The sequence below is a fragment of the Desmodus rotundus genome, chromosome 10, assembly GCF_022682495.2.
Source record: "Desmodus rotundus isolate HL8 chromosome 10, HLdesRot8A.1, whole genome shotgun sequence".
NCBI classification, from domain to species: domain Eukaryota; kingdom Metazoa; phylum Chordata; class Mammalia; order Chiroptera; family Phyllostomidae; genus Desmodus; species Desmodus rotundus.
Genome location: NC_071396.1, coordinates 46391947 through 46415439, shown reverse-complemented (window position 1 = coordinate 46415439; position 23493 = coordinate 46391947). Strand labels below are relative to the sequence as shown.

General features: G+C 60.4%; 1 protein-coding gene across 4 annotated transcripts in view; it reads right to left on the bottom strand.

Moving 5' to 3' along the window:
* Positions 1-22990, bottom strand: part of TCF7 (transcription factor 7) — a 30557-nt gene extending 7567 nt beyond the window's left edge. For all 4 annotated transcript variants that reach the window (XM_024575302.3, XM_045183891.2, XM_045183892.2 and 1 more), the window contains exons 1-4: positions 22532-22990; positions 22326-22392; positions 21694-21818; positions 415-523 (exon numbers count right to left, since the gene is read on the bottom strand). In XM_024575302.3, coding sequence (XP_024431070.2) covers positions 415-523; positions 21694-21818; positions 22326-22392; positions 22532-22786 — 556 coding nt within the window. In that variant the 5' untranslated portion in view covers positions 22787-22990. The remainder of the gene's footprint in view (positions 1-414; positions 524-21693; positions 21819-22325; positions 22393-22531) is intronic.
* Between the last annotated feature and the right edge of the window lie 503 nt (positions 22991-23493).

Here is a 23493-nt window from a genome sequence, read left to right as displayed (position 1 = left end):
GAGTTCCAAACCACCCCTCACACCCCCCTTTGAGTCAGCAGGTTTCCCACAGTCGACAGTGGCTGATTTCAGAATGACTTTGCCTGAGGCCGAGGTGAATCAGCCATCACAACCACCACTTTCCATTTTCTCACTGGGGGAGGGAAAGCCTGCAAGTTTTATAGTTACCAGCTTCACACAGACGCCTGCTCTCCTACTGCACTGGGAGGTTCCCACCTCAACCCGAAGCCTTCAGGTTTCTGCCGGGCATCACCTCCCCCAGCCCTCTGGTATCCCCAGGCTCCCTGATCCAGCTTTCTGGAAGTTTGGGGTCGGGGGTGGGGGGTTCCTGATTTTGCAGAGCTTCAAGTTCTCCAGTTGTAAAAAGGGCCAGTCCCCTGTCTCACTGGGCCCCTCCCCACCCCAGGTCTGTACCTTGCTTCTGGCTGATGTCGGCCGGTGCAGGTGTAGGGTGCGGGCTGCTGAAGTGTTCATAGAGAGGGGAGAGCTGGGGGACGCCGTGGGCGGGTTGACTGGTCTTGTGCTGAAAAACGAGGAGGATGGGTGAGTGTGGGGGGAGACCCGAGGGAGGCAGGCACGGGGCTTGGTTTACGTGTAGGCAGAGCCCCGATTAGCTGTATGTGTGGGCAGCTCAACTGTCAGGTAAAACGGGGGTGGTCAAAACCACAGGCTCACAGGAGGGGCACCACTCAAACCAGGCTGTGTCCAGTGGTCCAGCCCTCCTGCCCCCACCCGCAGGCTTGGCCCAAGCAGTCGCACCTCCCAGAGAGCCTCTAGTCTCTCTGTGTACTCAGTCCCAGGAGGCACGCCTCCCTGTCCGGGAGGTTCTTCCTGCCTCTGGGCTTCAGAGATCCCCCAGTTTCTCAGAGGCCCTCTGACTTGGCTCAGCCTCTAGTCCCATACACACCAGGACAAGGTCTGAAGACCTGCCCTACCCTAGGAGCTTGCCTTCCTCTTGCAGCCCCGGACTAGGGGTCCTGAGTCTGACTCCCTGTCCCACCTCAGGCTTAACAGAATTTGGGGACATGGGGGAGGGGCTAGGTGGGGCCAGGCTCCCTCCAGGGCCAACCCACCCAACCCCACACTTCCTGTTTCCTCAGCACCACAGGACTCTTACTTTTCACACCAGTCACATGGGTTTGTCATGAGGTGACTCAGGCTGAGAAGGGGGCTCCCCCGTGCGACCCAGGCACAGGGGGTTGCTGCTCAGAGCCAAGGCCCAGCTCTGCCTGTCCTCAGGGCACATCTGTGTGGCCCTGGAGACGTCTGCAACTGAGGCTTGGCTCCTACTCACTAAGTCCAGGGGCGCGGGCGCCGCTGGCTGAGCACAGATGAGTGACTTCTCTGGGGCGAGATGGTAACGAGAGGTCGTTGCCTGAGCTCCTTCCTACTAGTGGGGTGCGATTTCCCACTAGTTGGGCTCAGCCAGACTCCGCAACATCTCTGGGCTTCAGTTTTCCATTCTGTGTAATGGCTGGGGTCCATGGTCCCGTGTCCCCAGGTCTGGGGAAAGGTTAGGGAAGCTCATGGTGAGGAGGCCTGGCACAGGTCCCTTGGCACTGGCTGTTGGGGGTCCAGGGTGAGGCTACAGAGAAGGGAGAGTATGAACTGCAGGTAGCCAAAGGGGGAGGCTACCAGGTGGGCACAGGCCCCCACAACTCCCAGCATGGGCTGGCCACCATCTTCCCCACACTCCTGCCTCCAGGGGAGCTTGAGGCTGTGCTGCCATCCGCACCCTCCCCCTCAGGGCTTGGGGGAGCAGCCTGACAAACAGGGCTCATCAGCCTTCCTTTTGTCCTCAGGCAGACAGGGGTTGATGGCCCAACAGTGGTAGCTCCTCCTCTGCAACTGGAGTGCGTATAGCACCCCAGCCCCTTCCTGAGCCCGATACCTCCCCTCTGGCTGGCGCCCACCTGGTCCCCTTGAGCAGGTGAGCTTCGCTCTGCAGCCCCACGGAGGGCTCTCCACTGTGAGTGAACTCGAGGAGCGGCGGGCCGACTACGTGCAGACCCTAGTGGGGACACGTGTGGTCTCCAAACACTGCAGTATCTGAGCATCCATTTCCTCACAAAACAGAGACGCTCAGAGGGCTGTGAGGTGTGAGGATCAAGCCAGACAACACCCAAGAGCTCAATGACTCAGTGGCAGGTGACGAGGAAGGGACGTGCAGAAAGCCCTCTGTCTGCCCAGAGCCCATACAGGTGCAAAGGCAGCGCCCCTCACTGCGCTTCCCTAGCCCTCTTCTGCTGGGCCACCCACAGGCCACACACTCGGCCTGGAAGGGGTTGCTGGCTGAAGATGCAGGCATGCCGGGCAGCCCAGTCGCACCACCTGGAGAGGGCGACAACAGGACCAAACCGTCCCCAGGCCGTGGATGCCGTGGCTCCCCTGTCGCTGTTCTGAGGCCAGGCTTCCTGGGCAAGCTGGGGGAGTCTCGTGCCACTCGAAGGCTTTCTCGTTTCCAGCCCTGAGCTCAGACACCAGTGTGATGGCGTGGGTGCAGGGGTGGGAATGGAAGGTGGGATGCAGGCGCCTCAGGCCTGCAGGTGGCTAGAAAGAGGAGTGGGCCGGCCAGCCATGGGGTATGTGGGCACACAGGAAATCCTTCACAGGCCAAGTGCCTGCCACATGCCAGGCACTGGGCAGAGCACTTTGCAAGCCCAGTCTCGTTCCCCTCCCCCCGGAGTACCTACCAACTGGCCATTACCTCTTCCATCTGTAAACCCTCCCCCGCTCCCACCTCGTGTCCCACTCCCCTTTACTGCACACCTCAGCAGATCTGTCCGCATTCCCTGCCTCTAATTCCTGGCTCGTCCTCCCTCCTACCTAGCCAGGCTCCCGCCCTATCCCTTTGCCAGACTTGTCAGGGTCTCCGTGACTTCCACGCTGCTGAACTCAGTGTTCAGTTCTCAGTCTTCACGTGGCCTGACCTCTCAGCAGCATTGGACACGACTGATTTCTTCCTCCTTGAAATGGTTTCTTCGCTAGGCTTCCAGAACACCACACTCGCCAATGTTCCTCCGTCCTCACAGGCTACTCCTTCTCAGCCTTGCTTCTGTCTCCTCGCCCTCTCCGTGCCCTGACTGGAACCTGGCCTCCAGCTCTCTGTCTCCCTCACTCCCAGGGGTGTCCTCCTCCGGGCTCCTGGCTTTACGGGCCTCCATCTGATGGCTCCACGCATATGTCTCCAGTGCCCCTCTCCTAGGGACTCCCCTCTCCAAATGCCTACTCATAAACACCCGTCAGAGGTCTCAAATGCTACCCCGACTCAGCACGGCCAAGACAAAACCTTGGACTTCTGCCCAGACACTCCTCTCCATCTTCCTCAATGAATGGCAGCTCCATTCTCCTGGTTGCTCAGACCAAACACCTCGGAGTCACCCTTGTTTTGCTCGCGCACCCCACGTCCAGTCTGTCATCAAGTCCTAGTGGCTCTACTTTCAGAGTATACCTAGTATCCAGCCATTTCCTCCTCCCTCCTGGCCCCCACCCAGTCCAAGCCACAGCCACCTTTCTCCTGGGTGACTGCAGCCACCTCCTGCCCCAAGCCAGCCCCCCACCAGCAGCCCCATAAACCAGGTCCTGGCACTCCCCTGCCTCCAGCCTCCAACAGCCTCACCTGGGCCTCCAAAGCTCCACAGGCCCAGGCTGCCACTCCCTCGCCCTCTCCTGCTCACCGTGCCCAGGGCTTCCGCCACTGCAGCCTCCAGCCTCCCTCTGCAGTTACTCCAGTGATGATTTTAAGTGGGCCACGATGAGAAGTGAGTTGGAAGCCTGGCTCTAGGCTCGCTGACCTTTTCACTGCAGGACCCTGGGCCAGTCTGTCCCTTGTAAAATGAGGACGAGTATGTCAGCCCTGGCTACCTCACTGGGCACAGATGCAACAGTCCTGCTTTTATCTCCTAGACGTTTTGGGAACAGGAGCTGAGGGCCCATGCAGATAGGAAGCTTCCTGGAAGCCTCTGGGGACTTTTTTTTTTGTTTTTTGACAGTATCAGCCATGAGCAGGCTTCACAGCAGCCAAGGTAACTGAGCCTCAGGGCCCACTGCCTCAGGAACCTGGGACCCTTCACTGCCTGAGGGCCACATGCCTGCAGCCCTGGCCCACCAGGTAGCATGAACACTCTCCACAGGTCCTCCGGACCCTAGGGGACTGTTGAGTCTCAGCTCTTGCTTCAGAGAAGACCCTGGCACTCAGCCCAGCTCTGGCAGGGCCCTCAGGGCCATATGCCTGGCTGCCGGGTGGGCGCCTCTGGCCTCGAGAAGCCTCAGCGGCAGAGCCTGGGGTCCATGGTGCCGGCTGTGGGAAGACAGCCCCAGAGCCCCACTCTGCCTGGAGCAGGGCCGGGGTGGGGGTGGGGGGCCGGTGTTAGCTCCTCAGCACGTTTCTTAGCTGGATTCCCTCCCCTGCCCCAGGAGGGCTAGTTTTGGCCAGGAAGCCCTGAGGGAGGGCTAGAGCGGACCCTCCTTGGCCAGGCTGGTTAAGCCCCAGGTTGGAGCACAGCTCCGCCAGGCCTGGGAAACCGCGGGATTCAGCTCGGCCTACAGCCTCCGGCCCAGCAGGTATGTGGGTGACGGCCAGTGGGGTGGGGCATGAGGCGTTGCCTGGTGGACAAAGGGTTCACCCTGTCTACCAGCCTTCCCTGGGAACTGGGGAAAAGCCTCATTAAACAGGAGTCTGCAGCCAAAGCACAGGAGAGGTGCCAGGTGGGCAGGGGGGAACAGAGAGCCTGCTGGCAGCTGGAGGCCCTGATGTGGCCAGGGCTGCAGGGCAGGGCACTGAGGGCCTGGTCAGTCTTTCCCACATCCATGCTGGCTGCCCTTCGGCCTCACTCTCCAGCCCCCTCCATGCCTGGTGGTGGTAGCCAGGGGGAACTGGCTGGCACAGGGTCCAGTGCCCCACACCCCCGTCCGCCGGTGGAACGTCCCGCTCCACAGCCTCAGCACAAGGCTGTCCCAGGGCCAGGCTGCCCAGACAACAGGGTGGGGTTGTCTGAGGCTTGGTGTGTGCATGGGGAGCCCAGTGATGGCAGTACCCCTCCTCTCCTTCCCCTGATGGTGACTGCCCAGCCTCCAAGGGCAGGAGGCCTGGGTCAATTGTCCCCACCAGGGCCTGAGCATCTTTCTTTTTTTGTAATTTTATTTATTTATTTTTAGAGAGAGGGGAAGGGAGGGAGAAAGAAAGGGAGTGAAACATCAGTGTGTGGTTGCCTCTTGTGCACCCCCTACTGGGGACCTGGCCCACAACCCAGGCATGTGCCCTGACTGGGAATCAAACTGGCAACCCCTCCGTTTGTAGGCTGATCCCACTGAGCCACCCTAGCCAGGGCTCAACCCCACCTTTCTTATCTCTGAAGGCAGAGTGACGAGCACAGAGCTGGACACTCATTAAGTGCTCCCAGCACATTGGGGCGTATAAATGAATGCCTCAGTAGCAGTCCATACTCCTTGACCAGGACCCCTGTTCTTTGCCTTTGCCTGCAGCACCCCCCAGAACCTCCACCCCCTCCCCCCTCCCGACTCCAGGATGGGTCCAAGACTGAGCCTGGGGCCAGGGGGTCCTTCCTGCTGCTGTGCGGCTTACTGTTCTTCCCATGCCACTCTCAAAATCTACCGTCCCAGAGGTGCTCCTTGCCCTTTTGGGATATTTCCATTGGCCCATGACCAGGAACTCCTCACTGCGGTGCCCCGGCATGCCGCCTCCTCTAGAGCAGGCTGCAGCCAGGCAGGGGCCCAAGGGCAGGGCTAGGCAGGTGGAGGGAGAAATGAGGGACTCTGAGGCAGGTCTGCTCTGCCCTGAGGTTGAGCTGGGGCCTGGCTGGGCTGCCCCCCTTCCCCTCCTCAGAGCCCCCCCCCAACTTCCTGCAGGCTCAGGTGAAAAATAAACACTGTCGGCATTTTCCCTGCAGACCGGCATTTTCCCTGCAGACCGCAGCGGTCTGCTCGCTGCGCCCTGAGAGCCCTTGCCACCGTCGGCGGAGAAACTCCCTCGCCTCTGACGGTTGACTCTGAAAAACCCCCAAGCGCCTGAGCCCCACGACACTTTCCCAGAGAAGAAAGTTGCCGCTTCCTCTGGCCTCAAGACTGGGGTTGGGGGAGCATGTGGGGCCTCACCAGGCTCTCCCAAGAAGGCCTCCCTGGGGCAGGGGGCTGTGCTTGGAGAGGCACCCACCCCCTAGCTCCCCCCCAACCACACACACCAGGATTCTCGGTTGCTGCTGGCAGACACATTCAATCAGTATGTATTTCCTGACTGAGCCCCTACTATGTGCCAGGCTGAGGGAGCAGCTGTCTGTTAAAGACAGCTCGTTGTGCTAGGCATAGCTCTGGGCACCTCAGAGCTCAACTCACGCTCCTAAAACAAACCCGTGACATAGGGACAACTGCTATGCCCACTCTATGGATGAGGGAAGTCAGGCACAGAGAGGGTCTATGGGTCAAGGTCACATAGCTAGTTAGCTGCGGAGCTGGGATTCCACCACTGTGCTGCAAAGGCTCTGCAGTCACCATGGCCAGGACAGGACAAGGGGCAGCAGGGAGGGAGTCCCAGCCCCAAAGCCACTCTCCCTCTCCAGCCTGGTTGGTCAGAGCTATCAGGGCCAGTGCTTCCCTGACCCTAAAAATGTTCCAGCAGGTCTGGGACCCCTGGTACCGGTGTTCTGGCCACACCCCCGCCTGCCTGCCGGTGACCACCAGACATGGCCCCCCAGTGCCCTAGCTCCCCTCTACCCTGCTCACCACGGCCCAGCCACTCGGGCCGGCTCTCCAGCCAGGGGCCCAGCTTCCCTCTCAGCACCTTCCCACCCTGCCTCCCTCCTCTCATAGCCTCCACACTCCTGCTCCCTGCCAGGTTGGCTCCTCGTGCTGACCTCAGTCTGAGGGTCAGCTCCTTGGAAAGGACCATGACCTCGGTCGGGTTCCTTCAGCCTAGGAGGCAGAGATGCCCACCTGTGCAGAGGTCAGCCTGAGGGTCCTGGAGGGACGGGCAGAATTGGCCTGTCAGTCTTCTCTGCCTGTCCAGTCCTGAGACAGTCACTGGACTTGTTGAACAAAGGCCCGCAGAACTCCCGGTGCCGGAGCGCCGCTGCCTGCCTCCCGCACTCACCTGCCAGAAGCTGACCTCTCAGCTCCTGGCCCCTGGAGGGTTCCAACCCTGCTCTGGAGTGAGGGAGAGGCCTTTGGGGACAAGCCCCCAAAAGGAGTGGCAGATCCACACCTCGAGCCTCTGTTTCTTCTGGGGCAGGGCCTGACCAGATAGAAAGGTGGGCTATTGATAATTACTGTTCTGTCCTCCATGGCACAGAGGTGAAAGAGCATTATAAATGTCACGTGTGACGACCAATATGGGCAGGCATCACCCTTCCCATTTTACCATGATGGGCATGAGGTCAAGAAAATTGCCTGTAGCCACACAGCCCCCATCAGGTCAGTGCCAGGGGCCCTTCCATGGGCTCTCAGTCCTCAGCGATGCCAGCCAGCTGTCAGCTCTCCCCGCCTCTTACTGGGCACCAGCCACCGAGGGCCGCCAGCCCTGAGGGCCGTGCTGTCCCCTCTGCTTGAAGAGCTCTCCCAACTCCTATCCATCTTTCAGGTGCCATCATAAATGAGACTTCTTCCTGGAAGCCTTTCCTACCCTCCCGGTTTGAGCAGGAGCCTCCCCCTACACACACACCCCCTCCAAGGCCTGCCGACTGTAGCCCTGGCCTGACGTTGCTGTGTGTCTCCTTCTGTCTCCCTGCCCTCGCTGAGGTCTGAGGTTGCACCCTGCACTATTTCTGTTACATCCACGAGGGCTGGGTCCTCAGAGTTGGGTCTCTAGCAGTGTGGGTAGGCAGGGCCTGCCCAGACTGAGCCAGTATTTAGGGGAAATGTGGCAGCACTAGACAGAGCGCCCTGGCTGAGGCTGGCCACAGGGTCAGAGCAGCATGCAGGAGGCTGGAGGGAGCTAAAGCCACTGCTCAGAGTCAGGGACATCCTGCCTGGCACCTAGGACCCTGAGCCGCCTCCTACCCTGCCTTCCACCTGCCTGCAGTACCTCTGGGAGTCAGAATGACCAGACAAAGCCAGGGCCACCACTTGTTCAAATGGTACCTTTGTGCATTAGACAAAGTACCCCTTTCTCTGGACAGGCAGCCAGGCTCATGCCAAGATGCATGGCTTGGGGGAAGCACAGTGCAGGCTGGGTTTCAGGTCCTTGGCCCAGCTCCCCCATGCGACCCTGCTCAAGGGCCCCTCGACTTCTCATTTCTCTTCCCCACATTGCCAGGAGCCAGGCCTGTCAGCCCTGAGCCAGGCTCCATTCGCATCCGGGCCCTGCGCACCAACTCTGGCCTCGGTCAGTTCCTCCAGGCTCCTCTCCCGGCTCCAGGACCCTCCAGGCAGCCCCACAGCTCCCTCGGCCTCGGTGTCTGGAGCTGGCGTCCACTGTTCAGCACCAGTGGTGCTTAAGTGCTAAGCAGGCTGGTCAGTTGCTGAGTGGGAAGCTCCCCCAAGGCCTAGGACCATAAAAGTGAACTTCCATAAGAGGGAAGCAGGGCCCCCCAAAATCTTCCAGAGGGGACTTGCTTGCATACCAAGTGGACCTCAATGTGTGGGCTCCCACAGGCCCTACCACTGCAGATACACCCTGAGCTGGGCTTGTGCCTTTTCACCCCCAGTGCCCATGCTGGGCCCCGCTGCCCAGGACATGGTGCCCTTCAGAGGGCAGCCCCAGAGCTCCCTCCTACAGCATGCCGGACGCTCTGTGCTAGACACCCACCCCAGAACACCGGGCAGTGGCTGAGGTGGAGGGCTGGGACTTGGCAGGGCCGCACCCTCGTGGACCAGAGGCTTTGGTCCTGCCTGCAGCACGGGGCTGTTGCCATGGCTGCACAGAGCCCTGCCAGGTGCATGTGGCCAGTCCACCAGCTGCCTGGCCTCGACATCAGATAACGGGCCCTGCCCCAGCAGAGGTGAGGACGGGAGTCCCTGCATGCAGCCCTGACAAACCACAGGCCTGCTCTAAACCCAGCCCCACCCCGAGTCACCCTCGGAGCTAGCTGAACCTGGCTGAGCTAAGTGGCCTGGCCCACGGCCTCCAGTGGTTTCTCTGCATTCGTTTGTGTTTTCCTTCCTCCTCTTTGAGGTGAACGCCCCTCAGGACAGGATGTTTTTAGAGGAAAATACAAGCTTCCGGGAGCTGCTGCAGCAGAGCTGCTAGTTGGTGCTACCGACACACGGCCTGGGGACTCTGCAGCAGCCCCATGCGTCCCCCTCTCCCCAGGCGGCCGCTCACTCGGAGCCCAGCAGTCCGAGAGCCGAGGCCAGGACACAACCTCGGAGTTCAACCTGCCTTTGGCAGTAGGGACAGCGAGGCTCTGCAGAAGGGGGCGTTTGAGGAGCTCAGAGGTTTTGTTCCCCTGGGAGCAAAGCCATAAGGCTCTGTGGAAAAGGCAGGAGAAAAGCAGCAGAGGTGCAGATGTAGAGATGGCAGTCCCCTCTGCTGCGGGCCTACCACCCTGCACGCAGAGCTCTGCCGCCCACCAGGACCCCACCAGTCTTCCCCACCCCTTTGCGGAACAGGAAAGGGAGGTCCGGAGACTTGCCCAAGGTCTCAGCCAGCAGTGACAGGTCTGGGTTTGAATCCAACCCTTTGGGGCTCCTGGCCAAAGATGTTTATCACTGTCGAGGGACCTCCTGGGCTGGCTGGTGGTGTGCCAGCATGGGGACCAAGGAGCCAGTAGCTCCCAGATTCCCCTCCCCCCAACGCTGGGTCTCCAGCCCACTGGGGAGCTGGGACCACCAATCTTGCCAGCAACACCTTGCCAAGACCTTCTCTTGGAACAAAGTGACCAGCAGCATGGCTCTGACCCCTCCGAGCCCTGTCCCTGAGATGACTTTGGTTCTGTCACCAACGACTAAAGGAAGCGAGAGGTTCCCCTCCCACAGGGTCCGGCCTGTGCTCTCGCCCCACACGCAAGGAGGGTGGGACAACCACGGGCAGCTGGGGTGGCTCTACAGGACTTGTCCAGAGAGGACAGCTGGGCCCGGACCCGTGGAGGCCCGTGTCAGCAATGGCTTGAGGGTGGGAGGGAGGGCCACAGAGATCTCACCCCAGCCCTGGATTCGTCCCAGCCAGCTCCCGAGGAACAAGAACAAGACGAGGCGTCGGCTCTGCCTGGCCTAAGCCTGCCTCAGGAGGACGGCTCTGCCCTGGGGCCACAGGCAGAGAGCTTGCTCAAGTCTAGCCCCTGGCAGCTCCTGCCAGATAAGGCCCGTGAGGCGCTGCCTGGACTTAAGTCTCGCGGTTTATCCCAAGGGAAAGAAAGCAAGGAATGGAAGGACCTGCTGAAGGCCCCAATGTGCTCCCCCCAGGCCCCTAGTGCGCAGCGCCAGTGGGGGGAGGAGAGCAGGGCTGCCGGCTGCTACAGGGGCCTCTCTCGGCGGCGTCCCCTCCCTCACGAGGCTGAGTTAGGGGTCCCAAGCCCACACACACCTGCGTGGAGCAGTATAAAAACACCCGTGAGAGGGCGAAAGGCCACATTCCCAGGGGTGAGACAGAGCACCAAGGGGATCCAGCTGGATCTACAAAACCCAATTTTTCAAAATGAGTGGAGAGACAGGTTGTCTAAGAGGCAAGGAAGCATGGTGGTTACAGGCAGTGACTACAGAGGTAGGTGCCTCTTGAGGCCTGGGGGGACCTGCACAGGGTGGGTTCAAACCCCTCTTCCAGCACTTACAAGGTGTGTGTCCATACCTCATGGTCCTGATGTCGGGACTGAGCTAAGAGTGACGAAGGCAAGCATGTCCCCAGACCAGGGCTCTCAGGAAAGCCATCCTCTGTGCAGGCTGGGGCCGCTGGCCCTCTATTTCCTTTGGGCTGTGGCTGCTGAGCTCCTGACTGGCCTTCGGCCACCAGGGCCAGTAGGAGGGCGGCCAGAGAAGAAGAAACTGCTGTCTGAATGCCCCACCAGGGCTGGCAGTTGGTTCCGTTCCCAAGCAGCTTTCCCACTGGAGGTGGGAGCACACTCAGGGACACCCTCGGCATCCTCATCCAACAATTCTCAGTGACTGGGAGTCCAGGAAACCCTCTAGACCAGCCCTGGGCCACACAGAGGAGGGCACCTGGGCCCACTGAGGTCCAACAGCGAGCTCCAAGCTAAGCCAGGACCTGTCCTCGGGTCACGCACTGAACCCGAGTCACTCTTCAGCGTCATATGTAAACACTCTTCCAGGGCACATTCACTGTGGAACCCCTGGGCTCCTGCCTCCAACCAAGAAACACAGCCCCTCTGGCCCCGGGAGTCCTGACCTTGCCAGGCACCCATCGGGGAGGGAAGGGTCCGGCCCGGGCCCAGAGCTGTGAGGTCACATGCAGCAGGGGTGGCGGAGCCCAAATCCTTCCTCGGGGCCAGAGGAATCCAGCGGGATCCAGCTCATGAACCCAACAGGAGCAGAGGAAATGCTCGGCTTTCTCAGCCTGCAATGCCCCGTCTCTGCACATTCAAGAGCAAAGGGGCAGGGCGGCGCGGAGCCCGGGCTTTGAGAGGACACAGACACGCGTCCGAGTCCTGGCTCTGCCAGGTACTAGCACGTTCTTAACCTCTCTGGGCCTCAGCTTCCCCGTCTGCAAAATGGGAGCAATAATAGTATCTACTTTCTTAGCTTCTTGTAAAGATCTTGATACTGGGATTAAAAGCTCCTGACACAGGCCTGGCATTATTGCTATTGTTATTCTTTCAACAACTGCTTACTGAGCACCTACTGTGTGTCATGCCTCATGTTGGGCATGGAGATTCCATCAGTGAAGAGGACAGATGTGGCCCTGGCCCCATAGATCCTCTCTGCCCCTTTTTGATCCAAACCATCATCCCTAAAACTCCCAACTCGACAAAACCATCAACGTTTGTGGCCTGAGCAATCCTAGCTTCATCTGTCCCCACACCCTGTGGACTGTGGTCACCCCAGCCCCACCCATGGGGTTGCCCACCACAGCTGGGTGGCTCCCAGACTGCATGCCAATTCAAGGCATGCCAGCAAGCTCCGGGGTGGTGGCCACAGCCTGGATCCCACTCAGTGGCCACGCCGCCTGGACCCCCGGCTGCACCCGCCAAAGACCTCACTGCCGCTGTGGCAAAGCCCTCCCCAGGCTGCCCCATGGCGTCCCGGAGGGCCCACCCACCCTCTGCCTGCCTGGCCACTAGGCCAGCCACAGAGCCATCTGATTTGAATGAAACTTCAAACTTAATGACTTTCATGCTGGTTATTTAAAACGCAATGTAATTTTCTTAAACACCCTATTATTTCCTCTGATAGCTACAAAGCTTCCCCCGATCCCATAAGCATGTTTATTTTTAGGGAAAAGAGTGGTTTGCAGTTGGTCATGGAGACCATAGGGAAAGGGAACCCACAGAACGCAGGCAAAGAGTCAAGCCCAGCGGCCCGGAGACCCACGGCTGCCTGCCCTTCCTGCTGCAGCGGGCCCTCCAGCGACCCCTCGAGACGCAAGGCAGGCCCCGGCCCTCCTCACCCCAGCACGTCGGCCAGGGGCCTCCTCTCCGCCATCTGACAGGGGCCTGGGCCCCTTTTCTGCACTCCCCTCCACAGGACCCCCATCCCCATCTGTGGGTGGGCCCCAGCGGCTCTCCCATGAGCTTCCCGGGGACGTTCCAGACATGACGGTGCCAGGGACGGGTTCTTAGGGCCACCATCACACCCTCCACTGCGTCCACCTGGCTCCTCCAGACGTTCTGCCCTGGGTGAGGCCTTGGGGCCTGGAGCTTTGACCAGCTGGTTGAGATCTGGGCCCAGATAAAGTGGCCCTGGGCAGCGGCTGCCCACGCTGGGAGCATGGGCGGGTGTGGCCCTGCCAGTCGGGGCTCCCTGGCAAGGGAGGTGGCCTGGTGGTGGGTGTTCGTGCAGAGGTCAGCTGAGCCTCACCAATGCGGGGCGTCTTCTGGGAGTGGCTATTTTTAGATCCCAGGCTTTCATGTGGCCGAGTGATGTGGAGTTTACAAAGCGTCGGTAATGCGTTTCAGATGGTGGCCCGCAGACCAGGAGGCTGGGCCTGCCGCCACCAGAGCAGGTCAGAGTCAGTCAGGAGAGCCTGAGCTGGGGCTCCCGTCACCTGTCCCTCTCTCCCCAGGACCCCTTCCTGTCTGATGGCAGGTTGGCCCTGGCGTAGCCCCTGCAAGGCCCAGCAAGCCCCACCTGAAGCCCACCCAAGCAGCAGGCCTCTCCAGCCAGCACTGAACCTCAGACACCGTCCAGAGCCAGGGATCCCGCCCCCATTTTAGAGGAGGAAACAGACCTAGAGAGGTTAACAGATGTGCTCGGGGTCATACAGCCAGGAGAGGGGGCGTCCCTGGGCCCCTGGCTCACGGGCAAAAAGGGCTTCCTGGGGGGGGAGCAGTTGCCACCCCTGGACACTCCAGCCCCAGTGTGTAGCCCTAACTGTGCAAACCCCAGAGCCCACTGCTCCCTGGGGCCACGGCCTGCCCGTCCACGCCTGCAGCCTCAGTTGCACTCCCGTCATTCGGAAGCAGATAGTGGGGCCCAGACAGTTCTCCTGTGCTTGGAGACGGGGTTGGTTGTTTTGATGAGAGAGGTGAGGGGGCGGGGGGGGGAGCTTATTTGGCAGAGTGTCTGCTCCCTCTGCTCTCCGGGGGAGCTATGGCGGTGTCGCTGTCCCCTTCTGGGCTTTAAAGCTATGTCTACTGACACGGCCCAGGCAGGCAGTCTCCAGGGCGGGACAGGCTCCACAGGCAGTCTCTCCAGGGGGCCATGCTCACGCCCAACATGGCCCCACCTCAGGCCAGGGCCCCTGTCCAGCAAGGGACAGTCTCCTCCCCCACTGGGGAACTGAGCCCGGGGAGCCCCATGTTCCAAGCAGTACCAGAAGGGGCCAAATGCTCTGACACCGGGACAAACCCACCGGGCTACAGCCGAGATTTCACGCATGCAAAGTGGATGCTGGCCACACCTTTTAAGGGAAGGAGGCGGCACCCAGCTCCCAGCGCCAAGGTCTGTGAGCTGAGACAACAAACTGCCTGAAGGAAGAAGCCCTCTATGTCCTGGCTCCTCAGAGACCCCCACCCTTCCCAGAGTCCTGCTAGAGACAATGCTGACCAGAGAGGTGCTCCGCACATCCTGGCTGAACCACCGACGGTGGGCCCTGACTTCTGGGGTTCAGCTCCCCTAAGTACGCAGGGGCCACAACCCCGGGCTCGTGACCCTGGAGAAACTGAGAGTCAGCTACAACGACACAGAGTGGAAACTTCCTTGCATGTGCCAGCACACCCGAGCCGCCCCAGGCCGGCTCACACTGCAGTTGCCCCCGCGCCCGCCAGCGTCCATACTGTGCCAGCCGCAGGCTCTGCGCGCCTCGCCCTCCCCGTGCAACTCAAACCATCTGCTGGTGGCCACCACCCTGCCCTTGGAGCTGCCACATGCCACACGTGCCCACCAGCCATTCCCAGGCTCTGGAACCAGCACGGCCTGGGCACCCAGGTTGCAGGCTAGGCCATCCACGTTGGCCCTTCTCCTCCAGCCACACCTCGTGGCCCTGTCAGACCTGGGCTCTGGGTCACCCGTCCAATGACCAGGAGCGTACTGATTTCCAGCTCACCTCTCTCCTCAAGCTGTCTCTCCCACTCACCCGTGCATGTCCCTGGCCAGCTGGAACCCTTCCTGGCTACTCTACTGGCCACTGTCCCTCCTCAGTGCCCTTTATCCAGTGCGGGCAGGACCTCAAAGCTGATTCGGAGCCCCAGGGAGGCTCTCTGCCTCGCCAGGACTGGGCTCTGGGGGCGCAGAGGCAGCTGCCCTCTCAGTGCTGAGCCAAGGCCAACCGTACAAGTAGGGGGAAGGGCTCAGTAAACACCAGCAGGGGTCTGCGCCCAGGATTCCAGATCCAGTGGGCACAGTGTCAGGGGCCAGCTGGGCAGAACAGCTGTCCTTGTACTGCCCGGGGGGACTGAGCTGAGGGACAGCATCCCACACTCCAGTCCAGTCTTGGCTTCAGGGCCACAGTGTTAACAAGCCCTCCCACAGTGGCTTCCACTCATGAAGCACCTATTACGTGCTAGGGACCTCATGCCCACTCTCAATCCATTCCACAGTAACCCATGGAGGCAGAACCCTCATTGTCTTCAACTTTAGATGAGGCAACTAAGATCCAGAGGATTAGTAACTTACCCAGGGCCACTCAGCCAAGATGTGGCGGATGTACGTGAGGGTGGATCTCCCAGACTCAGTGCCTTCCCCTTCCACTCTCCTAAGGGGCTTGGACTAGCCCCTCCCCTGACCTGGTCTTATGGTCCCCACCTGCAGAAGGAGGGTTGTTACCCGAGGATCCGGGTACTGTACCGTTGGGGGAGGGGGATCCTGTGACCTGATAAAACACCTGTTTCCTCCAACGGAGTCTTATTTGTACACAGTGGCAGGAAGCAGCCAGTCACAAGGTATGAGGGAGTGTGACTATGTGTCTTTGAGACCGCAGCTGCCTGAGGAAGCTCCCCTCGCCCCTCCATGTGGCTCTGTGCCCGCCCTGACGGGTCTCACCTTGGTGGTTCCATGACTCGAAGCCAGCGCCCCTGGAGCCTGTCCTTACAGCTCAGCTAACGCTCCTTTACCGCAGGGCCAGGGGGTGGGGCCTCAGGAGACCCAGGAGGGCGTGGGCTGCCTGCAGCCTCTGGGAGGGGACCACTAAGACCTCCCTTCAAGGCCACTCACACCTGAGTCTGTGGGCACCTGGGGAGGTGGGCAGAGCTGGCATGAATGTCCCCATTTGCTGGCTGTGGAAACTGGCTTGGTGCAACCGCAGTAGGGCTCCAGGAACAATATACCTAGGTCCTGGCAACCAACCCAGGGCCCTCCAACAGCCCTCCCACCTTGCCGAGCTAGAGGGTGGCCCTAACAGGGAAGCTCCCGAAGCCAGGGCAGGGCAGGGTCTGCAAGATGGGCCTTCCCAGCCCTGCAAGGCATCAAGGGGGCACCCTGAAAGGGAAGTCCGACCTTGGGAGTGGCTGAGCAGGGTGGGCGGCTGCAGGCTTTCCAAATACCACGGGGAATACAAGTCAAAATAACTTCTAAACCCTGCTGCCCACCAAAAACCTACGAAATGCATGCTCAGGCCCTGCGAGATCCCCAAAGTGAGCTGGGGCCACAGCGAAGCCAATGCCGGGTTCCTCCCCCGCCCTCTTGGTCCATGTTTCTCCTTGAACGCTGTGCTCCAGGAAAAGACGCAGAATGGCAATTAAGGAGTGATTTGTGCAGAGCGCCTTTCCGCTGGCACAGAAGGCAGCCCATGCGGGACAGAGTCAGGCCAAGAGGCCAGCGGAGACACCGTGCACGGGCACTGCTGGGGCCTGCAGAGGCGCCCCCTCCCCCCCACCCCGAGGGGAGCGTCAGGCCCAGACGCAGGGCTGCAGGTGGGTGCCCACGTGAGGAAAGGCCTGAGGATGGTGCTGACGCTGAAGGCCATGTGGACCTTTTCCCCTTTTTTCCCTCACACAATAGCTTAAGCCCCTCTCGCCCTGTGTACAGGGGTTCTATCTGGCTGGGGAAGGGGGCTTATTAGGTAAATCTTTGGGGTGGTGGGAGAGGGTTCTGAGGGGAAACTGAGTGGCCCCAGGAGTAGCACTTCCAAGAACCCCTGGGTAAGGCGGAGCAGTGAGGAGGGGTGTGTGAACCAGGGTCCCCACCCTCGGGCTGGCCCCCAGGGTTCAGATCCCCAGGCCCCTGTGGCCCAGAGCGGAGATACAGCCCTCTAGCCGGGAGTCCACGTGGGCCTGCCACCAAGCCACGACTGCCCCAGAGGAGCCAGGACAGCAGGGGACACAGCATTAGTCATGGGCAACCCCCACCACCCCAGATCCAGGCCACACCAGCACTTTCCTGGGCTGCTCCCTGGCACTCCTGCCCCTGTCCTCATTCCAACGCTGGGACACCTGGGACACGTGGGCTTTCTTGGTCTAAGCATGGCGGGTGCATCACGAAGCAGGGCTGGCCACCTTGGCCGAAGGGCGGAGCCGAGAGGGTGGGCAGGGCTGGCAGGGCCCCGGCCGTGATGGAGGCCGCCAGCTGGGTGGTCGGAGGGGTCCCTCTTAGGACCTCTGAATTAAGTGTGGAATGAGGAATGAGACGGTGGCAGCTATGTTAAGAGCAGGGAGAGAATTCCAAGCTGAGGGGACAAGTGCAAAGGCCCTGAGGTGGGAAGAATCTTGCTGGCTGTCCTATCACGACACTGAGGTGGCTGTTTGGGGGGAAGGGTGCGCTGCCGACCTGGCACGCAGTTGGGAGGTGCTGGTCCCCCAAGGCACTCAGGCTACGCGGGTGTTTTGCATTCCCCTCCAGGAGCCATAGGGAGCCACTGCAGGGTTTGATCAGGTGAGAGATGGCATCTGATTTATGTCTCTAAAGGATCCCTGTGGCTGCTACGGGAAGCCTGGAATGGGGGTTTGAGTAGGCGCTAGGGTGGGGGCAGGGGGACCCTGGGGGAAGCTGTTACCCCACTCCTTTATGCTTGGGCTTGAGGGTGACAACTGAATGGAGAATTGGAAAGTTTGGGGTGTCTAGGAGGAGGGGAGCCCAGTTGCCCGCCAGTCCCGTCTCCACCTGTAGGACGACTGTGCGTTTTTGGGAAGTTGCTCAGCACACCCTCCTCTTGAGCCAGCTCTGGCCAGGATGCCCTCAGCTGGGCCTTTTGTGACAACATTCCTCCGGCCAGGAGGGGGTCCTCTGCCAGGTACTCCCAGAGGCAGACGCTGCTTCTGCTCCATCTGGATGCCCAGCCTGGTACCAGGCTCCCTCCTAACAGGCTTCACTCCAACCAGAGCCGGTGATCAAGCATCAGTAACCCCCCTAACGAGGCCCTGTGCTCTCTCTGAGGGGTGTGCAGGGCTGGGTGGGTGCATCTCTGCAGAGCTCCCCTGGATAGGCTGGCCATGTGTCAGCAGCACTTCCTTCCTCTGCACCGCTCACACCCTCACCTCCTGCTCCCCCAGGGCTTGTCTGCACAGCCCCCACCTGATCCTCAGACCTTGGAGTCAGGGACCGTGAACCCTGACTGACCCCAGCAGGAGCCCACCACATCAACGGGGCTCCTCCACCTGTAGCTGCTGCCTGACCCCCGGCTTGGGGCACGCCCAGGCACGGCACGGCAAGGCGGCGGAGCTCAGACAAGGGCGAAGAGCGCCAAGGCCCTAGGGGAGCCCAAAACCTCACTTTTTCTTTCCTGTGTGGCAATGTAATTCATGTACCATAAAATTCTGTTATAATGCGTACAATTCAGTGACTTTAGTATATTCACGAGGGGACACAAGGTTGTAGGACCGTCCCCACTAACTCCAGAACAGACACATCCCCACAAAGAGCAACGCCTTTAGAGTCAGTCCCACAGCCCTCTCCTCCCAGGCCCGAACAGCCACGTACTCACTGTCCATCCCTGCGGATTTGCCAGCTCTGGACCTTTCATCTAAATGGCAGAAGGCTCGCCCAGGCCAGGTGGCTCAGTTGGTTAGAGCCATCATTCCATTACCAAAAGTTTGCGGGTTTGATTCTCGGCCAGGGCACATACCTAGGTTGTGGGTTCCATCTCTGGTCCAGGCGCACACAGGAGGCAACCAATTGACGTTTTTCTCTCTCACATCGATGCTTCTCTCCCCACCCCCGCCCTTCCTCTCACTCTAAAAATCAATAAAAACCTATCCTCGGGTGAGGATAAAAAAATTTTTTTTAATAAAAAAAAGTTAAAAATAAACGGCGAGAGGCTCGGCAGCCTTCCAGGCCACAGGTTTCCAGTGGAGCCCGTGGAAAGGGGCCACAAGAGCAACGAGGCGCCATGTTCTTTTTGAGATGAGGATTTGCACCAGTCCATCAGCCCCCACATGCAAGAGCCTGAGTTCCCCTAAGGAATGATGCCTTACTCAGCCCAGAAGCCCCTCAAAGTCCGGCCCGGGACCAACTCACTGCCCCCCACCCCCAGGTCTCAGAGCAGAGAAAACAAAACCGACAGAAGGAGCAGCTACTGCTCCAGGCCAGCAACGGCCTGCGAGCCCACAGGAGGTGCCTGACAGACACCAGCCGCGACATGAACTGTGGCCTGATTCCCCTTCCCCTCACAGAGTCTACAAGAAGCCAAGTACCAAAGAGAAACAAACCTTTTTTTTTTTTTTAAATCTTTCTCTTTGCCCCGTGGCAGTTGCACTTAGGTGGGCCCGTTGCTCCTGGTGAGGCTTGCGCCTGCCAGTTTCAAGGTACCCCGTGTGGCAGTCTCATGGACGGTCCACCCACACACAGGCAGCGGAGGTCCCCGGCATGGGCTTCCCCACTGTCTAGGGACTCAAGGGACTGGCTGTGAGCCCCTCAGCACAACTGCAGACCACCGGGATTCTCTCTGCGAGGGCCGGGCCAGGCCAGGGCCGGGCAGCACGTCATCTGACGTGAAGACCCGCTTTGAAGAAAACCTCCAAAGGTAATTTTCCCTCCGGGCCCTGCAAGGGGCTCCAGACCCACTTTAAGGGAAGCTTTTTCTGATTCCAGACGCGGGAACCCTGAGCCACAATGATAAATGTGCTCCCCAAACATGGGGACAATTTTGTTTTTTAAAACCCGACCATAGTTTGAATGTCTATATAACTCAAGTGAGGCAAGCCACTCCTCTTACTTGCTCTTTGCTTATTCCTATCCAGTTTCCTGAAAAGAAGCTCCACTGCATTCACATGTATCTTCCTCACCCAGTGTCATCTCTACTTAGGCACTTGCCTCTGTCCTTGTCCCCACCCCCTGGAACAGCTGGCACAGGGGCACCGAAAGCCAGAGCCAGAGCCTGCCCTCCCCGTGTTCCCAGAGGCCCGGCGGCGGGAGGCTGCCGCTGAGTGGGGCGGAGAACCAGGGGACTCGCCCTTCTAGGAGAGACAGATGCAGACAGATGTGTCTGCTGTGCCTTGGGAAAGGGCCTTACATTGAAAAGAAATGGTCCGGGCCCAGGTGTCGTGCTTGTCCCTCTGCACCACGCTCTACATCCCCCTCCCCACCATCCTTAAAGCGACCAGAGTGACCAGAGTGAATGAGAGGACACCAAATGGTCTCCTCGCCATGCCCCTACAGAGAAGGAGGCCCTCCCTCTCCGGGCACCCCCCACTGCTCGTCCAGCCTGTGAGAGGAGCTCAGGAACTCAGCTTTTCCTTGCACTGCGGTGGAATCACAAGCAGTAGGAGGAGAGTCTGCCCTGCGAGGCCCGTTATGGGCAGAGGCCTTTGGTCTAGTCGTCGCTCCCAGTGACTCCAGCCCCTGACCGAGCAAGCGAGCAAGCAAGCAACTCCCCCACCAGAGGTTTGGCAGTGGGGGGTTATGTCAATGTGGCCCAAAATCAAAGGGTCTGCTCCTACTGGAGCACCCAAAAAGCATCTTTGTTAAGCATCTGCTCCTGTGGGTGAAGGTCTCTCAGGAGGGCTGCTGCACCGGGTGGCAAGGTCAGTGGCCAGGCCCCCTCCCCCCTAGACTTGAAAGGAAGCGAACATCTAGTTAGAGCAATCTCAGAACAGAAAGTCAGACCGACAGAACACTCATCCAACATGCTCCTTCTACAGGGAGGAAATGGGGGTCCAAAGGGCAAGGAGCTCATGTCCTGAGTCAGCTGTCTACAAGGTTTTCCATCCTGAGTTTCTGGAGAGAAGCCCCAGCCTGTCTTCTCACCTCCCGTTACCTTCGGCATGAAACAGCTCTTGGAACCAACTCTCCTCATTCCGGATCCAAAGCAGCCAGGCGGTCACCCACCTCCCTCTGGGTGACCCTGCCACTAGCCATGTGAGCCTCCCCCTGGCCCGCCCCACCTACACTGGGCCTACAGGTACACCCAACACCCGTCTACCAGAGTCCCCCCCAACTTTTCATGTACTCTGGAAGCTCTAAGCTCACCCCACCTTGGGCTAGCTGAGGACAAGTGAAACATGAATCTGATTTTTTTTTAAATACTAGTACAGCTTAACTGCTCCAAAGCACTCAGAATAGGCTCTTCACACTTGAAGTCATCTGCTCCAATGGGCAGAAAAGCATGGTTTGTAATGATCACGAAGTCTTTTCAAAGCACTGGGTACTTACACGTTCTGAATTTGCAAATTCATTAAACAGGCCCCTTACCGACATTACCGAACACCCTCAAACCCTTCGTGGTGCGTTTGACGAAGCCAGCTGCATAAAAACCCAATTTCCACACATGGTGTTCAGGGCCTTTAAGGGCACACTCATGTCAACAGCCGGAGGGAGCGGAACACCCACAACCAGGAGATCTGACGCCAAGCAGCTTTTCTGCCTGTTCCTCCAAGCACCACAGCTCAGGGCTTTGGGCTTTAAGGAGACGGCTAACTACCAAGGTCACAGCTCACACCACGCTCTGCACACCACCCTTGGGAGCCAGGCGGTGGGTCTCAGCTCAGAAGTTTTCCGAGGCGACTCCACCCCAGCATCACCTGGCGCCAGGATGGGGCCTGCACCTGCCGTGAGCAAACTGGGAAGATGAAAGCCAAGAGCTAGCGGAAAGTGGGGTGCCCAGGGCCACCCCTCCTGACTTCAGCAAAGTTCTCCTCTGGTTCAGACCAGAACAGAGTTCTCATGTACCTATTTTGTTGTAAGCAAAAGTTACTTCTTGCCCCTGACTCACACACCTGGGCAAAGAGGTAGCAGGCACCCGGCTGGGCTGTTGGGGCCACTTACCAGTGGGGGCTGCGGCTGGGGGTGCTGCCCGGCCCCCGAAGGGGCTGGGTAGTGCATGAGCAGATTGAAGGCGGAGTAGACGGTGTCTTTGTACATGCCGCTGGCGCACTCCGGGGCCTTCAGGCCTGGAAAAACCACAGCTGGGTCAGACTCGCCAGCCGGATGGCTCGGGCTGAAGGCTGTCTGCTCTCTAGAGAAAAGTAAGACTTGCCAAGGGGTCCCCTTCAAGTCTGTGACTTGAGAAAGAACAGGATGGGGGTGCCCGCAGTGCCAAGTTGTGACGAAGAACCGAGTCCAGGCCTCAGCTTGGCGACCCCTACTCGACCCCCACCCCCCCAGCCGGCCAAGGAAGCTTGGCCAACGCTTTCTCCCCAAGACAGGGGATTAGTCAGTCACCTGGGCAGGAGGGGAGGCGGCGATGGCGGGGGTCTGTTTACTCCTATAAAGGTCAGGGCACCGGAAGTGACTCGAGCCCGGAGGCGCCCGGGAAACCCGCCCCCACTCCTCCCACCCCCTCGGTTTTACCACCTCCCCGAGCTGCAGCTGGGGGGAGGCACCCCCTCGGCTCCCTCCCTTCCACGGGGGACTGGGCCTTAGCGGGTGGAGGGGAGTCGGGCAGTGTAGAAACTCACCGTCCTCCAGAGATTCTGGAAGTTTGTCAGGGAAAAGTCTCTGCGAAGTGTGTTCCCGCCCGAGAGCCTGCAGGGAGATTCAGAGGGGCCGTAAGGGGCGCAGGAAAAGCTGGAGACTCGGGGCTAGGGACAGGCGGGGTTCCGAGGGATGGGGACCCCGAGGGCCGTGGCCCCGGGGAAGGAGCTGGGTGCAGGCCGGCGCTTACCTCAGCCCCGACCTCAGCCTCGCCGCGGGCCCCGGCGCCATCCCCCGGGACCCCCGCGCCGCCCGCCGCGCCCTCGGACTCATTGACTAGCGACGATTTGAGCTCAGCCAGGTCGCGCTCGGGGCCCGCAGCGCTGTCGCGGCTCTTGTCGTCCTGCTCCTCGCCCTCGTCTTGGAAGGCCAGCAGCTCATCGGGAGCGCCGAGGTCGTCGCCGCCGCCGCCTGCGCCGCCCCCGCCGGAATCCAGCTGCGGCATGGTGCGCTCCGCCCGCTGGGGCGCGGGGCGCAGGAGTGAGGGGCGCGAAGCCGGCCCGGGAGGCGGCGAGCCCGGAGTCCGGACCTCCGAGCTCGGAGCGCGGCGGGCGGAGCGCGGGCTGACTCCGCCTGGGCGGGCTGCGGGCGCGGGGCGCTGGGCGCGGGCGCTGGACTCAGCGGCTAGGGGAGCTGGCGGGTCCGAACATCAAAGGCGCCGCCGGCTGAGTGCGGGGGGGCGGGGCGGGGGCGATGGGGGCGGGTCTGGGCGATGGGCGGAGCCAAGTCGCCCCGCCCCTCCTCTCAAGGGAGCGGCGGGGACACGCCCGGGGGGGGGGGGGGGACAGTCTTAAAGGGCTCGCTCTCCCTGTCGTAACTAGAGAGAGGCGTTGGACTGGACGACCCTGAAAAGCGTTACCCATCTCCTAAAATGCGGGGACTTTAAAGGAGACTCCGACCGGCCTCCTCACCTGGGGATTCCCGCCCCGCGCCTAGAAGTCCTCTAGGTTCTTTGGGTGTCCTGGAACTGGAGCCAGGGTGTGAACTGCGTCTGTGCCCCCGGCCCAGCACGTCCTGGGCTTGGAACTGGGGATTTCCTAGAGCTTGGGACGCTCAGAGGCCGACCCCGGGCCGGCAGTACTAGGCCTCAAAGCCCCATTCTCCAAACCTACGCGGGTCGGGTCGCCCACTCACAGCGCGAACAAAAGCATA